Source organism: Anser cygnoides, chromosome 2 (genome assembly GCF_040182565.1).
Source record: "Anser cygnoides isolate HZ-2024a breed goose chromosome 2, Taihu_goose_T2T_genome, whole genome shotgun sequence".
In the NCBI taxonomy this organism is placed as follows: Eukaryota; Metazoa; Chordata; class Aves; order Anseriformes; family Anatidae; genus Anser; species Anser cygnoides.
In genome coordinates this window covers 26,545,423-26,570,911 of record NC_089874.1, presented here as the reverse complement: position 1 = coordinate 26,570,911, position 25,489 = coordinate 26,545,423, and the positions used below count along the sequence as shown (strand labels likewise).

The window sequence follows — 25,489 nt, the reverse complement described above, 5'->3', positions numbered from 1 at the left end:
GATAATACCATAGGACCTTCATTTAAAATAATCATTATATGAACAACAGCAACAAAATATATAATCTAAAAACCAAGATTCATTTCCTTCTCTTCCCTTCTACTGCCTCAAAACATCCCTTCATTATTTGAGTAATTATCAAGAAAAATGCCACGGGAGAAAGAAAATGACTATTTCCCATCTTAAACAATTTCATCAACATACCTCATCCGATGACAGTGCTAAGGAGTGTGAGAAACCCGGGGCTTTAGGCTCTGCTCCTAAACCACTCAGATCAGCTGAACTTGTGCTGCTGGGGCTGAAATCATCGTTGAATGTGAAATTCTGTAGAGAAAAAAGATGAGTTAGAATGACCAAACAATCTCAAATGTGTAGCTAAAAGGGAAATTGGCTTTCTGTCTTCCAGGTTGGCACAGGTCAGGAGTGATATCAATTATGTACCAAAATAGTAACAATACACATGAGGAAGCCTAATCTTTTGTATTGTTAATGACTTATAGAATACACTATATTTTTGCCACTGTGTATTTCAAGAGACATCTTTGCCAGCTGAATGTCTCAGTGAGCAGTAAAGCGGCCTGAAAGCAATTTATAGACTTCCTCTTAAGATACTGTCTGTCATCATGGAGCTGTATTATTGCTTCTGCCGGTTAATCGATAGCATTTTGCTGTCCTCCAAATATTTAGGACAAGCACAGTGCACGCAGTAGTACAAAGAATAGGACAGAGGATTAATTAGCAGAGAGAAGTGAAAACTGCTATTGAAAGAGCAATGAGAATATCCTGTGAACCCATTTCTGATTCTTCCCTCTTTGCCTATACCTTTAGAAAAAAAATAAATTGAAAATAAAAGACATCTTCAGATATTGTATTGAATGTTATTGACTGAAATAATAACCATAAAACACCAAAGAATATCAAAAGTGTGCACATTTTTTCAGGAATGCAGCAAAATTACCATCAGAAGAATACAAAAATTAACATGTTAGACTGGGAAAGCTTGATTTGGGAACCATAAAAAAAAACACACCAAAATCTAAAAAAAAAGACAACGTAATATTCCATTTACATCAAATATACGGTTGATGATACAGACCTCTATTCTCTTTTGAGACCTCTAATTTCTACCCTATCACCTAAATGAGTATCAAACTTGATTTATCTTTGACATTCAGTTTTAAAAGAATCGATCCAAACGTCAAAACTAAAAAGAACAACTAAAAACGTATTCTTTTATCCCCCCCAAAAGACATTTGACCTATTTTATCTGAAAAAACAAGCCTTCCAAAACACCAAGTGTTGATCCTCTTCAGTTTTGCTGGAAATCCATCTGAATTAGTGGTATCATGCTGTGCTTTAAATCCTAAATAACAGCATAGATACTGTTAATTTAAGAACTTGTAACCTTAACACAGAACACCAAAAAGCTTTCCTGTTCAGTTTTCTCACGCTTACTTTTAGAATTAATGTCCTGCTTTTCCTATTTCTTTGCAGTAGACAAGAAAATCTTTTAGCCCCCACAGCACTCTTAGGCCAGGAGTTCAACAACTATAACTCCTGTTGTGTGAAGAACATTTTTTTTTCCCTTTTAAGTACTCTGATTTTTCTTTTAACTCTATTTTGTGTTTCACTTCTACGTGAAGTTTTAGTCTTTTTAATTGTCTGTGGGAAAAACACAAGATAGCCAAGGCCTGCTAGTAATAATAATGAGAGAGCAGGATGAAGAAAAACTGAACACAACAACCTTCACAGCCTCACAGTAACTGTAAAAGGTTACTTTTTTCCCAAATTGAAAATTATTTTTACATGTTTGTTTAACAGCACAAACAGGATTTACACGTCTAATCCTCATCTTTCTTTTAAAAAGAAACCAGGTAGCTGATTATTATTATTATTATTATTATTATTTTTTGTCTTGAGACTTCATCCGTGGTCTTCTCTGTCAATCTGACTTGCACGGGCCAACCTTGTGCTGCTCTCCCTTCCATACGGCACAACCACAACTGTGACCTCGCGTGGCTTTGTGCACAGCAGAAGTAAGGTATCACAAGCTTATGGCACCAAAAGAAAAAGAAATACCCGTGGAAACAGCTATTAGGTACGTGCATATGCATGCCTCTGCAGCAGTCAGAGAAATTAGATTTCTGATTCAAATTCCTGTATATACAGTTGAGAACCACATCTGTTTCTTCCTACCAGATCGATATAAAAAGTAAATTGCTACAAGTTAAGAGAATACAGGCAGAGAAATATTTTCCAGAAGTGAAAATAAACATGAAAAAGCTAAGTATAGTACTAGAACTAAGGGTTATTTAATGAGTTATCATGCTGAAATATTCATGCACATAGAAGGGAATAACACAGATGTATTAAATCGCAATAGTTCGTATTTGTAGTTCAAGCATCTTCATATATAGAATTAAATCCAACATCCAGCATGCATGACAAGCAGATTTCATTATTGGGGGAGAAAAAGGCAAATGACTGACAGCATACAACATTTCTTCACTTGCAAACATCTCATTTGAATACATTAAAAATGGGTAGGTATTCCCACAATCAGTCCTGAAGAATGCAGAAAATATCTACAATTGAATACACAAATCTAGCATTTGTTCAGTGGATCCAAATGCTAATTTCCACTGGCACCACTTGTTTTTGTTACAGTACAGCACACCACAGTTAGTTTACTGAATTAATGTACATTAAGAGAAAGACAGAGTAAAAAGGCAGAATGTGGAATGGTACAATGATGGAGATGCTCTGCTCAGATGAACTTTTACCGTACAATGAACACCATGCACTGTTTATTGTAGTACTAACATATTGGCCTGTTCTTTTTCCAGAAACATGAAGCCAATTATGCCACTCAACACAGTGGGAATAAGGTAGTTTTTATTTTCTACCTTTGACCCTTTTTTAGCTGGACTTATATTTTCAGAGGAAGGTTCGGTTGAGCTGGTAGGTGATGGCAGGTTGCTGGAAGAATTGGATCCCTTGCCACTCTCTCCATACCATGTGAATGGTACACAGTGTGGGAGAGAGGAGGATCGCTCTGATAAAGATTTAGTGTTTGCTGATTTCTGCAGCATCTCTCTGGTGTTCCTGTTTAAGAGAAAGGAGCAGGAATTTGTGTTAGAGTAGCAAATACGAAAAAATGCTACAGAGGTAGTTAATTGTAAAAAGAGTGACATTCCACGTAACTGTGACTAATCACCAGAGGGGCATGCAGCTGGTAATGGCATTCTTGAAATCTCTCTTTTAACAAAAGAAGAAAAAAGTGTGTTCTGGTTTTTTTTCTAACTCAAGCTCTCTCAGATAACATGTATCCAGCAAATGGGACAGATGCCAACCCAAAAGACCTGTGTTTTGTTGTGAACCACCTCTAGTCAAGAAGCCACGCGTTGTGCTGGTGCTTTTCCAAGCCCTGGTGGTATCTCAGCACGATTAAATAGATCAGAGAGCACTGTCCCAAGCAGGCTCTGGTTCCCAGACAGGTCTGGCTTAGATTTGGACAACAGGCAGAACGAACCAGGTGTGCCTGTATCCACTACATAGATGTACCTTGGTTACAACACCTAAATGCTGATAGAGATCTTGATTTCAAAATTATTACATATTCAAAATACTAATAGAAAAACCTATGTAATATTGGTAGCTTGTCTCTTTGTACTAACAAATATTACAAGGGATAATGTGATCAAATCAAAGGTATCAGTTATGAAATAAAATGCCTGAATTATTGGCATTTTATAAATATTTATATCATGTCAACAACACAGTATGCAAATTAAAGATATCTGTTCAAAGTGCCTACATCAAAGAACTTATGCATATGTCATGTTCTCATATTAACTATATCAAGTTATATATTAATGTTAACTAAGCCTGCTTCAGAGCTTGAAATTTGTACTGCCCTTAGCAGCCACCAGCAAACTGCAATCATATAAATCTCCCCTCAGCTTCTACCTTCTGGACAGCTTCTAAATCATGATGAACATAATCCCTAGCTCTGTGTATTGTGAAATCTCTTCTCTGTATGGATGAAATGGAGGTTGTCAGAAGGCCCCCAGGCAGCGAAGCAGAACAAGAACCCTCTCCCCCTTTTGCTTTATAAAGGTAGATATGTCTGACACAGTCCCGTGCTCCCTCCTCATGCTCAGATATTGCTCGAAAAAGGAAAGGAAAAACCAATGATGTTGCCTCAATCACCTAGCGCCAGAATGGGAACTATATACTTTCTGCTTAAATGGGAGATTTTTTTATATATTTAACATCAGTGGTAGTCTTAGGAAATAATTCAGGATTTTCTTCTACACGTTTTGAGTGCTATTTTTTGGCAATGGCAAAATAATGCTTGCAACATACATCTGACAGCACGATTAATCCTATGTCAGTCAGTTGCTCTAATGGACATAAATAATTGTAACAGGATGCTGTCTTTTGATCATTTTCCTTCTTTCAAAGATCTTATGCAGCTTTGGAATGTAAAGAAAACATCCTCACATTTTTCTCAGGCAAATTCTGTGGAGTTACTAACAAAGCAAGTGACAACTGGTGTTTAAAAAGTTACACTGAAATAATAACATTTCAGCTTACAGATGCACAGTGAGGATTATAAATGCTTACAAATCTTGAGTTTGAAAGCAGTATTAAACTTTGTTTTTGGTAACTGCATCCAAACTCAGAAATATTCAGTAACAAACAATACAAATAACTGATTTATCAGATGGTCTAATAAGCAACTGATCATCTTATGCTGAGATCTGCTTCCTCCAAGGAAGATAACTATTGGATCTCACAAGCATCTGTAACATACCGTGTTGGCATTAGGAACACACCAGGTTCTGTGGGGTGTGCTTCCTACAAACAAGTGTGTATTCCTTTCTCCCACGCTGTGTTTGATATTTAAATGCTACCCGGTGCTTAATGCCCTGCTAAAGGCACTAGCTGCCTTGCAGCTATGCACAGGTGCAAAGAATTTGGTTTAACAAATCTCTCTTTTCCTCTCTTCCACTAAGGAAATAATGAGCATTAACTGCAGGGCACACTGCAAGCACTTATGCCAGTGGAATTTCGACTACAACAGCTTTTCTGACACTCGCGTAGAGGTGCTGACTGCTGGAAGTTCTCTGAAGATCCTGCCAGATCCGTGCAGAACACGGATATATGCTGCGTTAGAGCATTGACAATTCAGTACAGCGTGCCTAAGGGGTAACTCCGGAGTCTAATGTTTCTTCTGCTTCTCTGATTTTATGGAGACTTGTCACTGGGTCTCCATGTGTTAGACTGTCAGCAAAACTCCACAAACTGTTACATACTGATTTTCAACTGCATACATTTTCTGAGTAGCATTTGAACTCTGCTTTCTTTAGCTAGCTCTTCTACCATGTAGGTTTTCTTTTGCATTATTTCCTGTTCAGAGAGTTTTTGAGTTGCTGTGTCCTTGGGACTTTCAGAATGCATTATGGTTGCTTAGCATTCCCAACACTTAACTGAATGCTTGCCTCTCATACCTGGAACCAGGTACCACCCCCTTTGTCTGGGACTGTGTCAGACTCATCAGTATACAAGGAGAGGCCTTCAGTAAAAATCCACACTAGCTTTTGCAGAAAAGATTTCTTCCTGCCATTGAATGTTCATTTATTTATTCATTCAGAGTCTGGATGCCAATGATGTGGTCTCATCAGATCTCACAATTCCTTGCCTGAGAGTTGGTGACATGGCCAATGCAGTCAGCATTTTTGCTATCTATTTTCAACTTATGATGTTTACCTTCAGAAACAAACTCTTCTGAAAGCATTCCTGAAGTGGGTGCAGTGAAGCTGTAGTGAATATCTGCTGCTCATCCTCACTCTGGGGGCTTTTTCCAAAAAGCATGTGGAATTGTTAAGATTTCTGAATCAATGGTATTATTAACTTATTCTGAGTGTGTATGTATCTTGCAGGCCAGCTCTAATAACATATTTCTGCAAATCCCACCAGTGGATGCAATGGCAGAAGTGATGCAAGCCTCCAAGTGTTTTTAGATTATTGGTTAGTCTTCTCTTAGTTAAGAAATCTAGGTTTGTAAGCTCAGAAGGTTGCCTCAAAGTTTAAAACATATTATCTGAGGGCAGTAGGACTGTTAACACTCCCAACTGCCAGGATGATTAGGTTTTCCCAATGTTTCTGGCATACCATTTCTTGCATACTCCATCTTTGACCCATACCTACTGCCACAGGTCACCCTAACAGCTTCTTTCTCTTTCCGCTTCTTGCCCTTGTTTGAACTCCTTCTCAAGGGAGCCCTACAACAATATTAGAAAACATTAGGAAATGTTTTTTTCAAATTTTACTTTCATTCCTTTCATTAAAAAGTATATTTTAAGTAACAAAATGCTTACCCAAGATCTGCAAGTTTTCGCTTTAGTTTTTCTGCATGCCCTATAGTAGGGAGAGTTGATCTTGCTGCCTGGGCACATGTGGCACCATCTAGGACACATTCGTACATGGGAGAATGTACATTATTATTTTTAATTGCTACTGATAGCTATTCCACTTTCCATCCATCCAGAACAGTTTGTGTATCTGTTCGTAATTAGATACATGTACACAATTTAAATATGTGCATTCTTCTCATTTTTAAGAAGATGGTGTGAAAAGGAATACAAACAGATTAATAGTTTCACAACTTGAAAATACACATGAAGAAATCTTATTTTAATCAAAGAAAATGAAAAAAAATTGTTTGAGCTTTAATGAATACGTAGTAAGACAAACAACAAAAGGGATTTACAGGTAAATGTTACAGCGAATCCATTTTTGAACTCAGCAGTTCACCTTTTACAGAAATCATGTGGTATGTGCTCTCTACTTCAAAAATGATTGCTGAAATCCTTTCTTGAACTTTGAAGCAGAGGGTACTTCTTATGATGGACAAGCTAGGTGATAGTTATCTGTTAACTACTCAGCTAAAATGAGTATTTAACTTGAAATCCAACCATTTCTATTAATAAAAAAATAAAAATAAAATTAAAAGTATTTTAGTCAATAAATTTGCCCTAAGACCTCTACCAATTTCTGATGGTTTCTACACAAACTGTTAAAACCTGAAGAGGAAATACACTGCAGTGCCCATAAAGTAAAAACAATGACTCTAACTATGCAAAGCACCCTGTGAAATCTACATGGCAGCTAAAACACGCAGCAGCTGAAAAAATCAGACACAGTTTCTGTGATTCTTAAACACAAAGAGTGCTCCCAAATCTTCTAGAGGGAGCAAATGAAGGTCAGTTATTTGTGTCACTTGCAATTTGGTGACTTTACAACGCGACCTCAGATTTACAGTGGCTTTTAACCAAAACCACTGCTAGGTTTGTGGATTTCTCCTAAGGAGGCTGACAGAAATTAAGCCCTCAGAATTAGCCCAAAATACCACATGGCAGTGTATGTTGCTTTGTGGATAATATTTGGCTAAGTTTTCATTCAAGTAAAAAATCCAATGTGCAAGTGACTCATAAATCATTATGGAAAAAGCAGGAAAACAAGCCTCTTGAGACATCCATGCTCCAAAGGCCATACTATTTCTACTAACAAATGTTACCTTATGTTAACAAAAGCACTCAAGAACAACTGACAAGTAACCTCATGTCAAAAAAGTCAACAAATAAAAGCTCCCCATGAGGAAAAAAACCAACAGAGTAATACAAAATGACAAAAGGACAATGTCTCTTGAGAAGAAACCCACCCCACGGCCGGTGTGGAGAACCTTAGGCAAGGAGTACTTTGCACTACCTCTACGCTGTGCACACTGCTCTCTTTTCTCCTCAAAGATCTGCTCATGGTTCCTCTTTCACCTTCAACGTATACTTTTCATTTTATCACTGTTGAAATTGCCACTTTCAAGAATAAAAGATCACAACGTCTCTTTTCACACTCTGTATTCACAGCCAAGCGGGGTTTGGGAGCTGGGGGGTGGTGGGCTTTTGGTGAAACATCTTAATGAAAGTAAATGAAACTATAAGATGCCCCGCTTTAGTGGCGGGCAGATAATAAAAACGTTTAGTAACTGGAGGTTTTGCTTCCGTAGCAGAGGAAATATTCTGTAGAGCTTGGCAGGGACACGTAGCAGCTACCAGCTACAGCCAGCTCCTGTCAGGCTTTTACATCACTCTGCTCCCACTCACACACAGCTTGGCCCAGCTGGAGCGCTTTGAATCGTGAGGATTTGCTGGGAAAAGCATTCATGCCGGCTGTGAGATATAGGGGAAGGTGGATCAGCTAGGCCCCTGTAATAGCTTCAGCAGAGGTTTAAACCTACCGGAGCTTGCATATGTGGAGGTACATACATGCTGCTTGACTCGTGGCAGAGGCCACAGAGCAAGACCGCAGGGCCTGGGCAGGAGGGACATTTGACCACCCTGGAAGGGCGCATCTTCCCTGACTCCTTCAAGTTCTTCAGAGAGGGTGGCAGAGAGCTGGTTCCTCAGCATAAATCACACACAAGCCATTTAATCTATCACTTTTGGCCTCCGAGAGCTGGTGTAAGTGATCTGCAGATGATGGATGTGAACGGAGCCTAGCCCTAACTTCTTGTCTCAAGGTCACAACACAGCTGAAGTCAGCCTCACATCAGCAGAGGATTACCCACAGCAGTCACCTCAGCTGCCTTGTCAAACAAGGTTGCACAAAGCAAGCAGAAGTGAAGAAAAAAGAATCAATCGCACTTGTACATGAAAAAGTCGTGCTTAAAAGACAAAGAAGCAAGATTTTCACCATTTTGCAACAAAAGTGATCTCCTGACATTTCAGCTTGTCTACAACATTCAAGATCTCGTAAGAAAAAAAAAAAGTGTGAGCTTGCTAAAGCTCACATTTGCTAATCAGAGATTAATCAGTGGACATGCATGTGTTCTCTTTCTATCTCTGAAAAAAAAACAAACTAGCTAAACACACAGAACAAATACAATGACTCTTTTTATTTTCTGCAATGTTAGAGTTTGACAGCCCAATTAATAATCGATGAAAACAGTAACACTACAACACTTGTTGCAAAACAACCGCTTTAGGATATTGTTTGCAGAACTTATTAAGTGATTTATTTTTTTTTAATTTGAAAGAAAATTGCTCTGCTTTAGTTTTCACATACCCATTAGAATCTGGGTGCAGTACTCATTAGAATCTGGATACACCCAAAAGCACTGGTTGTTTATGTAATGATCACAGTGGGGAAGGCATGATATCCTTCCTTATTTAGACATGGGTTATTTTTCAAACCTAAATTGGGAAGGAAAAAGCAACACACCAGGTGGAATATAATACCCTATTCCTTACACTATAAGGCTAGTCTCCACCAAATTTTTATCAAGATATTTTTTATACATCAGATGTAAATGCAGGAGTTATGACCCCATTGATAGAGTAATCGCAGGCTTATGATGAGGAGTCAGGAAAGTCATGTTCTTATGTTCACACACTTATTTTTCACTTGCAAAATTCAGGCTCGGAATTTAACCCTGATTCATGAAGAAGTATACAATTAGCAACTATACAATTAGACTAGCAATTTCAGATCCCACCTAAAAACTCCAGCATATACTAACCTATTCTATATTAGTCAAAACTTCATTAATCTGTCTTTAAAGAATTGGTATGAGAGCCCTGTATGATGATGGAGAAAACATAGGTTGTAGATGAATGGCAAGTCTTTTCATTTACATGGACAAACAAAAATCCTCATCAGGTTGTTCTTTTCAGTTAATTCCACTTAGTCAAAGACTATTCTGAACCTATCCAGGCCTACTCCTGCAGTTCTTACTCACAAACAATTTTATCACATATTTTAGCTGATGTTACAGTTAGAGAATGCAATGTGCATAGGCAAGTATACTAATGTGGTGTTAATTGCTAATTCTGACTTTGCAAGACATCTGAAACAGAGGGCTCAGAGTCCTGTGCAATATTGTATCGCTAATGCATTGAATAAACAAGTATTTGAGAAATGGACCTCAACTAGGTATGATTGCATTGTGTTTCATCCAGTTTACATTCAAAGAATCTGAATGAAATAAATAACAATGTGGCCAACTTTTCTAACAAATCACTCCTTTTCTTTCTATAAATGCAGAGTCCCCAGCCACTGACCTCTTGTTTAATCTAGAGTCTGTTGCCTCTCTGCAATTAAAAGCTACAATCTGTTACTCTTGCTTTACACTCTTTCTGACCCTCCAAAAAAAGCATCTAGCAGTGCCAAAATCACATCATTCAAATAAGTACAATATGTTAATCCTGTTTCTAACACAAAGATGTCCTGAGGCCCAATAATTTTATGTTTTGAAAAAAATAGAGAAGATTTTCTTAAAGGCAACTTCCCCATATCTTTTTCAGAGTTCTAAGAAAGAAAAAAAAAAAAGAAGAAGAAGAAAGATAGCTGTTCCTGAACTCATTTTAACTTTGTGCTTTTCTTATACCATCATACGAGGTCAACTGCAATTTTCTGACTTCCAGGTAAACAAAAGAAGTTATGAGAAGATGGCCTTCTAGTTGCTACGGTTGTACTACACAATAGAAGTTCATAAATTAGATGTAAGTGAGCAAACTGATGCACCAATTTATTGTAAAAAATAATAATACCTTTATCTTGTAAAACATTCCTGCCAGATGGGTGACGCAAAGGAGATGCTTCAGAGCTGTGCCCAGATTTTGAAGGAGAGGAAAGTGGAGTGTGTCCCCGAGCATACAGGGAGAGGACACCTCCTTTGTGCTGCTGTCCTTCTTCTTGGTTTTCAGTTAGGTTGTCAAGTGAGATTGCTGCACTGCTAGCCACTGGGGAGAGGGAGGAAGCACCAGAATCTGATGCTGGTGAGGATGCTCTCATACATATGGGCAGTGGTGATTTTGAAATGTGCATGGGACTACTGTAACTGTTTGACGGCTGTTGGTATAAGAGATTATAAAGCAGGTTATACCATTTAGTAACCAATCAGAGCAAGGTTTACTTTGAACATGCACTTCTTTTATTCATTATTTATTCTTCTATTTGTAAGAAACACTTTAGCAATTCATGTCATTCATTACCTTTTAATACCACATAGTGTTTATTGATATTTGCTTTCAGGCAGAAGTCAGAAGCAGATAAAACAATGAGTAAATATCATATCAATTGTGATAACAAATTAACAAACAGAGAAATGTAGGACTTAAGTTCCTTCCACCTCCTGCGTAAATTAAAGAACCCACTTTGCATTATAAAGCACTCATAAATCAGGAAGGCCAGGACTCCTGTTAAAAACAGAAAAAAACAACCAAAAAACCCAGGTGTGCTGACTCAAAGGAGACTGGACTCACACATCACTCAAGGGCATTCATAACGAACTGGCCACAGAGGAATGCATACTGCCTGTGCTACAATGCAAGGACAAAGACAGAGGATGAGAAGACTTACAGGGGCAACCTAGCATTCCAGAGGAAGCCTGAGAGAGAGGGCAGAGTCCTTCTCACCTTTCGTTCAAGACTGTCCTCTCCATCAGTTGAACTGATGCTGTCATAGAGCCTTGTTCTCGTCGGCCTCTGACGCTTGTTCTTCACGGAAAGCTGAGCTCGAGTTTTCAGAGCTTTGGAGTCCAGTCTCTCTGTTTCTGGCACTGCTTCATTAAAATCTGTATGAGAACATGATTTAAAGCTGTTTGTAAAATACATATCTTTTGGAATTAAACTAGTTTCTTCTAGGATATGACCTGCAATTGCTAACACATGCACTTTGCATGTTTTACTCACATGTGTATTTTTGGAATTGCTAACAGACATGCAGAAACCTAAACCTAAACCACTGACAGATCCAGATCTAGTAGCTGCATCACAATGAATCAACTGCAGAATTTAAAATTCAATAGGTTATTCCCAATGTTACGTGGGACCACAGCAAAACAATGTAGTTGTTAAGCACAGCTGCACTAGCCCAGAGAGCAGGGCCACTGTACTCCCCCAGACATACTTGCATGCGCTTGGTCTACAGAGTGCTCCCCACTCACAGCTTTAAGCAAAGCAATCCTCACATCACTACTGTTCAACAGACATTTTCCAGCATCTGGATGAATATATCGGTTGAGACCTAGTGGGCCAATTCATTTATTCCCAGTCCTGCCTTTCTGAGCCACCCAGAGGACATACTGGACCGCCACTTCCTTCGACAGCTGCCTCACTAAGCGTTTCCCTTATAACTTCACCAGTTTTGCAGGCTGCTTGTTGAATTACAAAAGAAATATCCAGAGCAATCCTCAGGCTGCTCTACATGTTATCATAACCAGAATGGCTGACAAATTTGAAGAACATGACTTGCTCTCTCCTGTACCAAGTGCCCCCCAAATAGCCTTGTACAATATGTGCAAATTATAGACGAGCAATGTCTGCAGTCAGTAGCACACAAAGCGCGATACATCTAATATCCAAATAATCAGATAACCATTTGGAATTGGATTGATTTACAAGCAGCCTTTTTCAGGATTATGAAACAAGTACTAAACTCATTCCTTTGGACCTTTGGACAGTGAAACAACTTGCTTGCTCTGTCACAATATCCCTCACAGGGGGGGACAGCAGAGAGAAATCTCATCCTCTTCTGGATGCTGAGGTAATCCATTGTGCAAAGTTATATGTGACAATGCAAATAAGGTGCCCAATTGTTTGCTCAAACCCTTCTGCAAGCAAAACCACCTTTTTATTAGTACTGGCAATCTCATTTGTTATTTCCTCCCTTATTGCTCTGTCCTCAGCACTATCATCTCCTCTTGCAGATCCTTCTTTGCTTTATTCAGAGTTCCTTCAAACTCCAAAAACTTAAGCGAACTTAGCTAAACTTAAGTAAAACGTTGCTGTCAGCACCATGCCTCATGGTCCCTAATACAAACCAATTAATACGAGCCACCTGACACAAATACAGCCTTGCCTCACTTGCTCTAAGATCACATCAGAAGCTCCTTTCCTTAGTGGGAGTCTAGAGGCCGCAATTATTATCATGATTATCACCATGTACTGTAGTTCTCTGTTTCCGACCTTCCAACAGCAACATATTTTGGCAAAATCATTAGCGAGGTAGCGTTACAGCTTTGCAGAAAGACCCCAGAGAGCTGAAATAAATTTTCACTGCAGGCAATTGCCAGAGATGTTCAATAAAGTTTATCATGACAGTCAAAATGGAATGGAATTAATCCACCCGGGAGATCCATGAAAGGCACCCTGAGTTATAGCCATTCAAGACAGGAATGGGAAGGCCATGTGCTGTATGCGTACGTGACAGAAGGGACTCAGTTTCTACCTGATCAACTAGACAAACAACTATATTGTGTTCGGCAGGACATGGACTGTTAGGTCTGTTATTACTGTTATTATGCTGATCTAATAGCTCAAAACCCTCTGAGAGATTTACAACAAACAGTAATTATCCTAACAAAAATTAACAAGACAGTCATCAGAGGACCTGTGTGAAAGCTGGGAGATGTGCTCTACAGTCCCGTCTCTTAACCTCTACTGAGCTGCTGTGCTTTCTGAACAGCTGGGGTTTGTGTAGATGTTGTATTCTACCACATTTACTTTAAAAGATCAAAATGCAAAGGAAATCCAAAGCTGCGTTATTTTTATATATCATCATAAAAGAGCTGGACACTGTCACTCTCACACCTACTCCCTGTTGTCTTCATACATATAACTTTCTGCTGGAAAAAAACAAGAAATTCTGTTTCATCAGTTTTGAAGACAAAGTAGTATTACATATTTCCCCTTTCATCTGCTGCTCTAACACCATTATGTGATGCATGAAAATTGGAGAAATATTTCATATAAAAAATGGAACCAAGAAGCCAACTCTTCTGCCTAGTTTCAAAGTTGCCCCAGTCAAGAATGCCTTGTGAGGAAAGGATACTAAACACTTCATCTATGACTTGCCTCTACAAATAGAGCTGACATAACTGCTGTTTGCTTAGCTATCAATCATCTATTCAAATGAAATCTGAGTATTTCAGCAAATTTAACATTTTTAAGGCCGCAAGAAGGCAAAACATTTTTTTTTCACATTTTATGCCAGACAAGAAATAGATTATTATGGTTTCAACCTTCTTTCTTGTTTGGCAATCCTCAAAGTACAGATCAAATCAGAATCCGTTACGCTAATTTAGTTGTCTAAGTACTGCATTCCTAACACACTAATTAATTAGCAGCCGATCTTACTGACATCTTTGCTTTAAACAAAGAAATTTAGCTTTAAACAGAGACATCTTAGCCTTGCTGAATCCAGCAACTTTCGTAAAGCAGAAAATTTCCCACTGCTTTCCATGGCATTGTGACCCTCATTCTCAGAGACTATGATTCAGCCATGGGTGGAAACAGCTTGGTGACTTACCACCGCCACCAAAATGGAGAGTTCTTGCTCTCCCTTCTGTGGCCACAGCCCCTAGCTCTCAGTGACACCCCTCCAGCCCTTCAGAGGATTTGGACCACAGCTCCTCTGCAGGCTGACTGAAACGCGTGAACCAGAAGAAACTATCCGATTTTAGTCTGACACTCCAACTTCTTCCCTTCGTAAGTCAGTTTTCTGTTGTTTTGGTGAATCGAATGAGTGCACCAGGTGTCCTAGTGCTAGAGCAGGACATTGGATGAGGCAGAACCATGTGGTCAGACAAAGGGATGGTGTGGGGTCTCCCGTTTCAACAGTGATGAGCTGTCAGTTTAGCTCAAACTGTCTCTTGAAATCAGAGCCACAGACTGACTTAGTAAAGTCCATTACATAGCTGAAGAGTAAGACTCATTCAAAACTCACTTCTTTTTGCAGATCAATGTTGTCTTAAAGCACTGCAAGATTTCCAGCAGTCTCGCTTTTTTTCTCTGTGTTGAGTTAAACTCTAGATACAGATGAAACTAGAAAATTGTGTAAAATTATGTTTCTGACGTTATTTGATAGGATACCTGTCTATTGTCACGATTTGACCTTCTCAGGTCATTTTTTCTTTCAGGTGCACACGCTCCCATCCATTCATTCTGTTCATTGCTCAAATTACGCAAACCATCAACGTGGTACTGCGAACACTTATTTAACTAAGTGGTCACGTTGGCCTTGTTTAAGCGAATCACCCCCTGGGCCTGGAGGTTGCTGCTCCCTCCATGCCAGAGCCGGGCTGCGAGCTCTCAGAGCCAGCTCTCAACTTAACCTTGGTTCAGCCTGCTGCAAAAAAAATTGTTCAAAAGCATCAGGAAGGGCATTTTCCTAAGAATCTTCTAGCACACTTGGCAGCACGATAAATATCTCAGAGGAAAGTTATAACAGGGTCAACATTGCTCACAGAAACACTCTAACTGGACTTTCTTTCAGCGGGCCTTGAACCCCTCCACCGCAAAGGGCTTCCCTCTGCATTATTTCAGTACCACTGTGGAGTGGGAAAATGTCCTCCCCCTGTGTTTCCATTATACAGGCTGATAGATTTCAAAACCTCCTTCTGTGAACTGATGCATCCCTGAGCATCCCAGGACACTCAGCACAACCATCGAAGCGGCTCAAAGGGGCATTTGGACAGAGATCAGCAAGGACTGTCCAAGCTGGTGTCGACGCTGAACTGTCCAGATTTCAAATCCTTGGCTCCTTCCAGATCATCTGTGAATAGCTTGATTCTCTGCCGTGGACACAGCTTGTGACCACCAGAACTGAAGACTTCATCAGCTTTTCTGTACTCTCAGAACAAATCAAATATTTGTAAAAGAAACACAACCTGCAGGCTTCTGGTATTCCAATGCAAAACAAAGGACTCTGGGCTGTAACAGTTCTGATTTCTCTCTGTAGCTTCCACTGATGTTACTGGAAGCCCCTCACTATCAGGTTATGTTACAGCCCGAGGAGCCAGGCAGTCTGACGCGGTGTCCCCACGGCCAGACCACCTACGGGCAGGGACAGCCGTGCTCTTGCGGGCATGGCAGGCAAGCGCATCTGTTGGCTAGACCCACATGTATTACAACACAAGAATATAACAGACACCTCGGTTCACACTGAAGTGAAAAATGACATGTGCTTGTATCATTTTAATTAACAGGACACCTGAAATATGTATTTTTACATGAGCTGATTTTTATGGAAGGCCTAGCTGCAAGCTTCAGGGTAAAAATGACAGGATGTGGCTGCGCACATGCAGTCTCATCCTACAAACCTAAAGCTGGGGCCGAACAAGAAGTGTGCATTATATTCTGTGAATAAAAACTAGAAAAGAGACGGCAGTGCTTGTATCAATGTCACGAAGATGCACAACACACTGTGCACTCAGGGAATCCTGATCAACCTCCAGAGACATCATGGGCTCCTCCTCCTGCCCTCGATAGCTCCTCTGCGAGAATGCATGGGGTGATCAGTTATTACACATATTGCCAGACAATGACAAGTCCTTTTCTTAAAGGCTTAAATGGGAAAAACATGAAGATATAGGCTCTGTCTGTAAATGCTAAGTATCACTGCCTTACAGACCAACACAGACTTCAGACACTCCGATATAGAACTTACTGGCAAAAATATAAGGAAGTCAAAGAGTGCTACAGCATGCTTACAGATCTCTTTATTCTAAAGAAGTCCTTTTTCTCTTATTAAAAACACAAATTCAGCCTGGAATCTAAGATCTAACTATGGCTTTTCTACTTTCAAAATATCATTGATGACTATCTGTTTTTTCTATCAAAGAATTTGTTTTTGTATTCAGGTGGTTAAATTTGGGCAGTTTTAAATTCACAGATTGCCCGTTCTAGCTCTCACTAAACACTGGTTAACATTTTCCCAGGGGAATTTTGTCCCAGTGAAAAATTGCAGCTCTTAGAAATAGAAAATTTTCATGAAAATATATCGATTAAAAATTTGATTAGGAAGTACTGACATAGAGTTTTAATACTTTATAAAGATGCTTTTTGATTTTTTTTACATGTAGAAATTCCTTTCAAATTGTATACAAACAATAAAAAGTCTTATCAGAATTTAATTTTGCAGTCTTAGTGAAACAGAACATTCCACTGAACCGCACAAGGTACATATTGAAGAGGATGTCTGAGAACGCATTTCAGCTCCTGAGCCGTGGATGTGTGCTGACACTGCTAAAAATGTAAACATGATTTCTGGGAGGCAGGTAAACAAAACACACTTTCCTTCCCTGATGCGATCTACTTGTAATGCTTACTGAGTCTCTATGCAGAAATACAGACTTGTCACCCTGAGTGCTTTCCTGAACTTCAGAGACTTCAGGATAATAAACACTTGCTAGAAAGAAAAAGCTATGTGGAGATTTGTGGAAACCAATTCCACAAGGTCTGTGTATCACACAAATACTGTTTCAGAATGACAAGCCCTTTTTTATGTACATATATTATGTTAAAATATAATTCATATTGATTTGTCTGCAGAGCAATACTCAATTTGCTACTCCACACATGAACTAACTGCTAAAATAGCAATTTTAATAAAACACCCCCGGGATTGCTAGAAATCAATTTAGTTGGTAGTGCAATGCATTTTTCTTCACCAGAAAAATAAATGATATTATAGATTATTGAAAATGAAAATATTTCTAGGAATGAACTCTGGTGCTCCCTTGTCATAACCCCAGCACCTGATTTCACACTGTCACTAACTACACAGTAACTATTGCTCCTGCACCAAACAATTTCATTCCAATGCTGTGAATCTAACATTGGCTTCAATTCTGCATATACCTCAACAGTAAGGAAACACTTGCAGTTACAGAACTTAAAACTCTAACTAAAGCTATGAAAGTTATGTGTGTATTTTTACTGGCACAGTCTGAAAAAATAACAATTTAGGCAAAACAAGTAAAGGTTACAGTTACCCTGCCAATAGAATCACAGAATCATAGCACCTATCCACATCTTACCATTACCATAAGTTGTTTTGGCTCTTCGATAATGTAGAACAAAGTCTAACAAATCTTATGCTGTAAATCAGGCTGTGATATAGACTGCTATTATTTTAATGAACGAACCAGGAAAGATTTTGCATTTTGTTCACAAAGGGCTCCATCCTGAGAAATGGTGAGCTCTACCTACACAGCTGCTTTTGATGTTACTACCAAGGTGGGATCAGAACCTTACAGAGATACATTCAAAATACTAAATTTAAGCTTGTTTTTTTAATTCTTGTAACTTCGTTCTTGTTTGATCTTTGGTGATTGGGTAATTAAGGATGAGTTTAGGAATGCAAGAAAGCACAATTTTCTCCTATTTTATTAACACAACAGAAATCGTGGAATTGAACCTACATGTTGATGGCATCTCACTGAAAATTCATTTAAGCTTTATGAAATCAACAATGGTCTTTATTAGCACATGCTAGTCACTTCCATTTCTTAATGAATATTCATTGTATAGTTATTCTGGAACTCTCTATTGTCATTATTTGGTGAACTCTGGAATAACAACAGCATTCCTGTGTTAGTGTTTCCTTTAAATCCTAAATGATAACCATACTATTTATGTACACATTACAAGAGTAATGGGTTGGTTCAAACAAACCTTGACTTAAACCATCCAGACAGGACACTTGCTTAGTATCTAGATTTTCCACTGGATCTCCTCTAGAAACTTCTCCAAAAGATGTCTGCCTTTCAAATATGTTGTTGTTATTGTTAACCTGGCTCCCGTTTTGCTTCAGTAGCCTGAAAACTTCTGATTCCAAGTCTCGTATCTGAAAGAAATTCAACACATTTTTACCTATAGCACACACTCATCTAGGTTTTTTTCTGTATTATCAGACAAAATTGTCTCATTCACCAAACCAATGAGTAAATAATACTCACACGAGCTTGTAAGCCTTGAACCTCTGCAAGATGTGCTTTCTCCAAATCTTCTATTTTCTTTCGTTCAGCTTCCTGGCGTTTGATGAAGTCAAGTTCTCTTAGGGAAAAAAAAAAAGAAAAAGACGTATTTGCTGTCATCAAAAAGCAATCAGATTCAAACAGAAAATAAGGTGTTCTGGTGTACTATATGTTAGACTACGCATCAGAAAATTCTGTCCTTAACAAATATTTTACTATTAACCTAAAAATAAGTATGAAACTGCAATTAGGACAAAATGTAAACAATTATTTATCATTCTACATCAATATGTTATGTGAAAATACAGAAATTTAAAAAGTAAAAGTCTCCATTCTGCTGTGGGAAATGGGATAGAATCTCTGTTTTATGAGAGTATGACTGTACTTTTTCAGTGAAAGGAGAGCCACAAGTTTTCAGGTACAAATTTAATTTTCTAGTAAGTTTTAAGGAAATCTGTTAGGTGTTTTTAGGAGTCTAAGATAGTTAAAAACAACGGACTACATCTTTTACTAATATAAAGTGGAATAGCAACAGAAAAGCTATACAAGCTCTATCTATCTATTTTTCCTACTTCCTTTTACTTTGAAAATCTAAGGCACTTATGATAAAAAGCACATGACATACCAGTTAGTTCTGGAACAGTCACAAAAGTCCAATATGGGTAATGACATTTTGAATATATATATATTTTTTTAATGGGACAGGATATTTACTTCTACACTTCCAGTTTTCACTTGACATTGCTGTACATTTTTGAGTTTTCTTTTTAAAATGACCACATTTCAGCATTAATTAAAAAATGCTGCACAAAAGAATGTTTGGTGAATGGAAACCATAATAGAAATGTAAGATGTTGTTATTCTTGCTAGCCATCAGGGAAAGGGACCATATGAAACAGAAAGGGGCAGGTAACCATCAGCTAGCTCAACAGCTCAAATAATCCTGGCATCTACAAGAGGAAGAAAAATAAGATGGAAAATGTAACAAAACAAATTGCTTTTGCATTTTACATTAGTACAAAGCAGGAGTGAATCCAGCTGATATGTCACTATAAATTGCAGCAAACATTTCTAATCAAATGCTCTACTATGATTACTCTTGGTTATTTGCAACCACATTTAGTTATCTACTAATCCTGAAACATTCCAATGTGGAATAAAACAGAATAAATCTTTATTTAGTTATAGTTATATTTTTCAGCAATACTAAACTAATACTTGAATAATACTAACATTTTTGTTTTCAATGAAGAACTTGTGGTTTTCATGATATAAAAGTGAAAAATGTTGTTTAGCTTACAGGAATTCAATAGTGGGTTGGTTTCATATATCAAAATATATCATATACATGTTTCCTATCTGGCCACTAATTCATTTGCTGAGCCTGGCGTAGCTGCTTACTTTTGCTGAAAATCCTTGATTAATTTCTTTGCCTTGTTATATTTCTTCTCCAGAGCCTGATACTGGCTTTGCGTCTCCTTGAGGTGCTCATTCACTGTGTGACACAGGGTTTGTGCCTCAATCCAGTAACTCTCTAATTTCATCATCCTCTCCTTATTCTCCTCAATGTTCTGCTGCAGTTGGGTCTTCTCCAGTTCCCACCTCACCTTCTCATTCTCAGCTGCCTGCAGCTGAACAAAACAGTATAGATGCCAGTCAGTAAAAGGGTGCAAAGTGCAGCCTAATAGATTAGGATGAGTTCAAACAACAGGAATAATGAAAATCACTGATTAACTATAAAAGTAATATGCCAGCAGAAAAAAGAGCATTTCAAGACTAATACGTACACTGATACATATGTTATTCTTTCTCATAAAATGAAGTAGAACCTTTTCTCTGTTTTACAGTGCGGCCTCATTGATTCTCTGAGATACACTAACACATTTTAAAACGTCAATAGTGGAGTATTTATGTAAACTGCAGGGTCAATCAGCCAGCACTGCTAATGAATTTTGCTCTGTGTATCTTGCTTAGGTGTCAGAAAGCTTCCATACCCTTTCATAAGATGGGTAAAACTTCATATTTGAGGAGGAATTCCATATTTAAGAACCATTTGGAAAGCAACAGCAAAAAAACACAATTGTGTCTAATCTATCTGCTTTTTCCCCCAAATTAGAGATTCTATTGAAATCTTACAATGCCTTTTTTCATATCATAATCTTGCTTAGTCTAGAAAGCCAAACAAAAGAGGCTGGAAGTAGAATAGAAAATTTAACATCAGGTCATAACCTAGGATTATTTTCTGTTTAAGCAGGCATTGAGTTTTGCATCTAACACTGAAACTACGCCAGAATTATTATGAGGACAAAGAGAACCTGTTATATTACTCTTGTTTTCTTTAAACTTGCTTACCACGTTGTAAGGAGCTAATCTTAAAAGGAAAACATATCCTTGCTGTTGCAGATTCCTGCTCTTAAAGGTGCTAATTCTGCTAGACATATCAGAACTGTTTTACTTTCTGGTCAGTGTGGTTCCACTGCTACGTCCACTATTTGGCAAGTGAAGTCCAGTGTCTTTTTCCAAGTGACCTCAAAGAAGCCTGAATTTTACTGCTGAATTTATAATAACCCTTAGTGCCTGTGTAATGTTTTTTTTGTTGTTGTTGTTATTTTTTTGGTTGTAGTTAGGTTTCTTAATTTCCAAAAACTAGTTGCAAGTTTCAGCTTTTGGCACCAAATAAGGTTAGGGTTCAGGGTAGGGTATTTTTGCTCCCAGAATTTATGGAAGGAAACCCTGTCTTACACATCCCTGTTTACTTATCAAAACTGCTTCATTTGCTCTAGGCAGTTCTGCTCGCACCACGGACGATGCACACAAAACCAGAATAGGTTGTTTGCAATTTTAGTAGTAACACACACATAAACTAGCCACATTTTCTTTGGCTCTATTCAAAACACCATGTAAAGAAAGAAGTCCAACACAAAAAGATGTATTAACCCTAATCTTGCAAATGGATTTGCACAGATGAATGTTTACACCCACGCCATGAAGTCAGTGGGGCTTGGCACAATCCCAAGGGATTGACCAAGCAGCTCCAATTGTTAGATTGGAACTGGAAAGTAGACAGGAGAAAAGATTTTTGACTTTTTGAACTGAAATAGTACAACAGAAATTGTTATTACAGAAAATGGTTGCATTCAGAATTTGATTTTAACAATACTTAATGCAAATTTGATAAACGCTATGCAAAATGCATGGTGAGTGCAAATGGTTGCTAGAAAGAAATAATCATCTAAAATATTTTTCTGAAGTACAATTTTCTCTGTCTTCCTTTTATTTCCTTTATAATGTACTCAAACTGAAAAAGAAGGATGTTATTATAAAACCTAATTTTACTCAACAACAGAATTATCAGTTGACTTCCCATAAAGCTTATCCTAATACAAAAATACAATTTCTTTTTATTGCTATTGCAAATTCAATCTAATAACCAGCAACCAATTGTGAGATGTTTTCTGTTAAGCTGGTAAGAACACCTAGAACATCTATTAAAGAGAACTGCAACAGTAAGAAACAGCTCTTTTTCTTCTGTATATAAAAAATAGTTTAAATTTAAAACCTTTAAATATTTTTTTAAATGTCGAAAAAAGGAAACTAACATAAACAGGATATCTTAACATCACTAGTAAATAAAAAATCTACTAACTTAGGCTTGAATATTCAATCCAAATATAATCTAAAAACCTGAGAAAATGCATTAGAATTGTAAAGCTAGAAATCTGCTATTTAGTCATTACGATATTCCTTAAAATGTATGTTTAATTGAAGCTACACAAGTTGGCAGTTTCTCTTAATAGCAGCACTTAAGATTTTACTTGAAACTTTGAATAGAGAATATACAGCAAGACAAGATTTAGCTGAGCCACTGTGTTTCTTAATCTGCCTTTAATAAGGACGTTGATTTCTCCACCCACATAAAGATACATGTCTTCAGATCTGATTTTGCATGAGAGGAAAAAAATCAGCGTGTATTAACTGCATATTGATTCTTACCTTCGTCTTCAGCTTCTGAATTTCAGCTTCTGTAACTGCATGTTTGATTTGCAACTAAAATTGAAATATAAAATAAACAAGTGAAGTCACAGAGTACTCCAGTATTTTTAAAGCCTGTGCTGCAAGTTGAATACCTTATTACACAGCAGAAGGCCTTGAAGAGTGCTGCAGTGCAGTAGATTGTAAATTAAAATGTCTAGCTTGCAAAATGACTCAGACTGTGCAATCTAATTAAAGATAGGATGCCATCTAACCACTCATAATTTCAAATCAGAACATCCAATCTGTTTAGCAAAACCAAATGTCTTCTGCTTAAAAAAAAAAAAAAAAAAAAAAAGAAAAAGATGTTATCCTGCTGGGCTTTGCTCTCCTCTGATGTGAATGTGAAATACGTCCCAGTGCTGTCAGAAAGTCCCTCGATACTGATTAAAGCAGGCATATTACAAAAGAGCAAATACAGGAATAAGTGATTTAACAACTAAGGGAATTGGAAAACCTTGAGGGGATGACTCCACATGTTTGCTCCACGCAAGAAAAAAGGTAAATTGATGCTATCCTTCCCCACCATTAACTTGAGTTACTCCGCTCAAGCTAGCTAATTTCAAGTGAGAGCAGTTACACCGGGAAGCAGTAAAAAAACAGGAAACAGCATACAAGCACACAAAATGACTGCAAGTAGATTAACAGCCCCGGCATTGTGCTAAAGGTTGTATTTACATTGCCAAGCACCGTGCCACAATAACAGGGGATCTGTGCAGGGAAATGGTGGGTGCTGAGGACCTGGCACCCAGCTGCACGCTTTCCAGGGGATTTCTTTTGGATTAACCTACATCAGTCTGCTCCCCCCGAAACATCTTTGAGTTTAGTTTCACCCCAGAGGATTAATATTTGCCTGTTCCAGGAATACTCTGAAGTAGAAACTGAAGCACAGCTTCCAAAGTGTAACCACGATCCCAACGGAAATGATCATATACATGCACGTGTCCGACAGCGGCCTGCACCCGAATCCCTGCTGCTTTACTGCTTAAGGCACGCGATGCTGACAAACTGCTGGCAGGCCCCCAAACCCTACATCTAAAGCGCTGTTTAATGTGAACCAGTGACTTGTGTGTTGTCGGGTGAGGAGCAAGGGCACGGGCAAAACCCGAATTTAGCTTGAGCTAACACTGCAGGGAAGACGAAACCTTAGTTCATTATTTATGAATACCAGGAATAGTTACGGAAAAGCATGTTTTACACGGTGGTTACTACTCTTACAAGACTAAAGGAAGCCTTTGGGAACAGTTTATGTTGAGCTAGTGGTGCGCGTGAGGGACTTGCACTGAATCACAAAGTATCACCTCTTATGAAGCAGTGGTTAGTTTCTCAAAGGCCAGGCTGTTATTAAAAAAATAAATAAAAGAAGGTACAAACGGTTCAAAAGAGAAGTTCTTTTGGAGAAGAGGAATAATTTTCGAAATAGCAGGAGTTATCACGGAGCTGATTGGTACAAGCATCCTTGAGACAGGCCTAGCTGCTTTTGAAGTTCCATTTTCAGGGCACCTCTTGAACCCACTTCTTGTGGCAGCACAGGACACACATGCTGTCAGACAGTTTGGTTTGCAAATCAGCCTCAGCTGATCTAGTGGATAAGCCAAGTCCCTGCTGCTGGAGCATTACTGAATTTATTATGGGAGGAATAAAGGAGGCACTCATGCAACTGGTTCCACCTGAAGAACGGTTCAGAAATCTTCTCCTTCCACCGGTCATTTCTTGATGTCTCCAGAGGAGAATGTGAGCATTTCTAGTCCCTAGGGTTGTCAGCTGTTACTTAAATTGACCTCCTGACTTTGCACTAAAAAGTATTATGAATGCTCTGGTGCAAGAGTTTACTTGCAATTTTTGAGCTCACTCAAGCCAACCTCTGCTCTGTAACTTGCAGAGACATTGATAACTCATTTTTCTAATTTTTCAATTTCTGTTGGTAGTGAAAAGCAACGACAAAAAATTACGAAAGAACAATCTCAAAATGTTATGGTGTTTATATAATGCCCAGACCTTTGCTTAGTTCAGGTCACTGAACCTCACATTCAAAACCTCATTGTTTTGGAGTGAGGTAAAATCAGGGAAGGATGGACAAGATAGACTTTGCCCTTTGCACAGTTAGTAATGAAATCAAAAGGCCAAGACTCAAAGCCTTAGGCTACCTGCTCATAATCCATCCCCATCTCTAAAAATCCCACAAACCAGTAAGCAGCATTTATACAGCTTATTATGACATACAAATAAACTCCACATTGTTGCATAAATGGCAATCTGCTCAGGTACAGATGGTTTTAGCAGTTATTTTTACGCTCTCTGTTATTAAGTTAAAAAAAATGAATACTGAGCACCCAGTTGGATCATTGAATCTGTACATGGTACAGCAGATCCCGCTGAGGCAGAAGAAAAAAGACACTTTCCTGTCAAACAGACAAATGTATAAGGTGGACAACTAATTATGCCTGCAAAATATATGAGAAATACTAACACATTTATGGGTTAGACTGAACAATGGGCAAGGTGAATGATTTGACAAGCAAATTTGGACTCCACAGTTAAAAATATTGATGCAAGTTTTCTAACAGGACAACAAATATACTTTATTCCATGTCCTATATAAAGCCAGACAAATTCTTGACAGATATTATTTTG

At 38.3% G+C, this 25,489-nt stretch overlaps 1 protein-coding gene across 8 annotated transcripts in view; it reads right to left on the bottom strand.

The window, feature by feature from the left end:
- The window catches only part of PPP1R9A (protein phosphatase 1 regulatory subunit 9A), a 151,652-nt gene that overhangs the window by 9,934 nt on the left and 116,229 nt on the right, over window positions 1-25,489 (bottom strand). For 4 of the 8 annotated variants that reach the window (XM_066991741.1, XM_048075449.2, XM_048075453.2 and 1 more), the window contains exons 8-17: window positions 22,817-22,870; window positions 20,225-20,454; window positions 18,806-18,902; window positions 18,522-18,693; window positions 11,481-11,638; window positions 10,614-10,914; window positions 6,387-6,474; window positions 6,213-6,290; window positions 2,907-3,105; window positions 205-324 (exon numbers count right to left, since the gene is read on the bottom strand). In XM_066991741.1, coding sequence (XP_066847842.1) covers window positions 205-324; window positions 2,907-3,105; window positions 6,213-6,290; window positions 6,387-6,474; window positions 10,614-10,914; window positions 11,481-11,638; window positions 18,522-18,693; window positions 18,806-18,902; window positions 20,225-20,454; window positions 22,817-22,870 — 1,497 coding nt within the window. The remainder of the gene's footprint in view (window positions 1-204; window positions 325-2,906; window positions 3,106-6,212; window positions 6,291-6,386; window positions 6,475-10,613; window positions 10,915-11,480; window positions 11,639-18,521; window positions 18,694-18,805; window positions 18,903-20,224; window positions 20,455-22,816; window positions 22,871-25,489) is intronic. The other 4 variants (XR_010829128.1, XR_010829127.1, XM_048075454.2 and 1 more) reach the window with 2 other exon arrangements.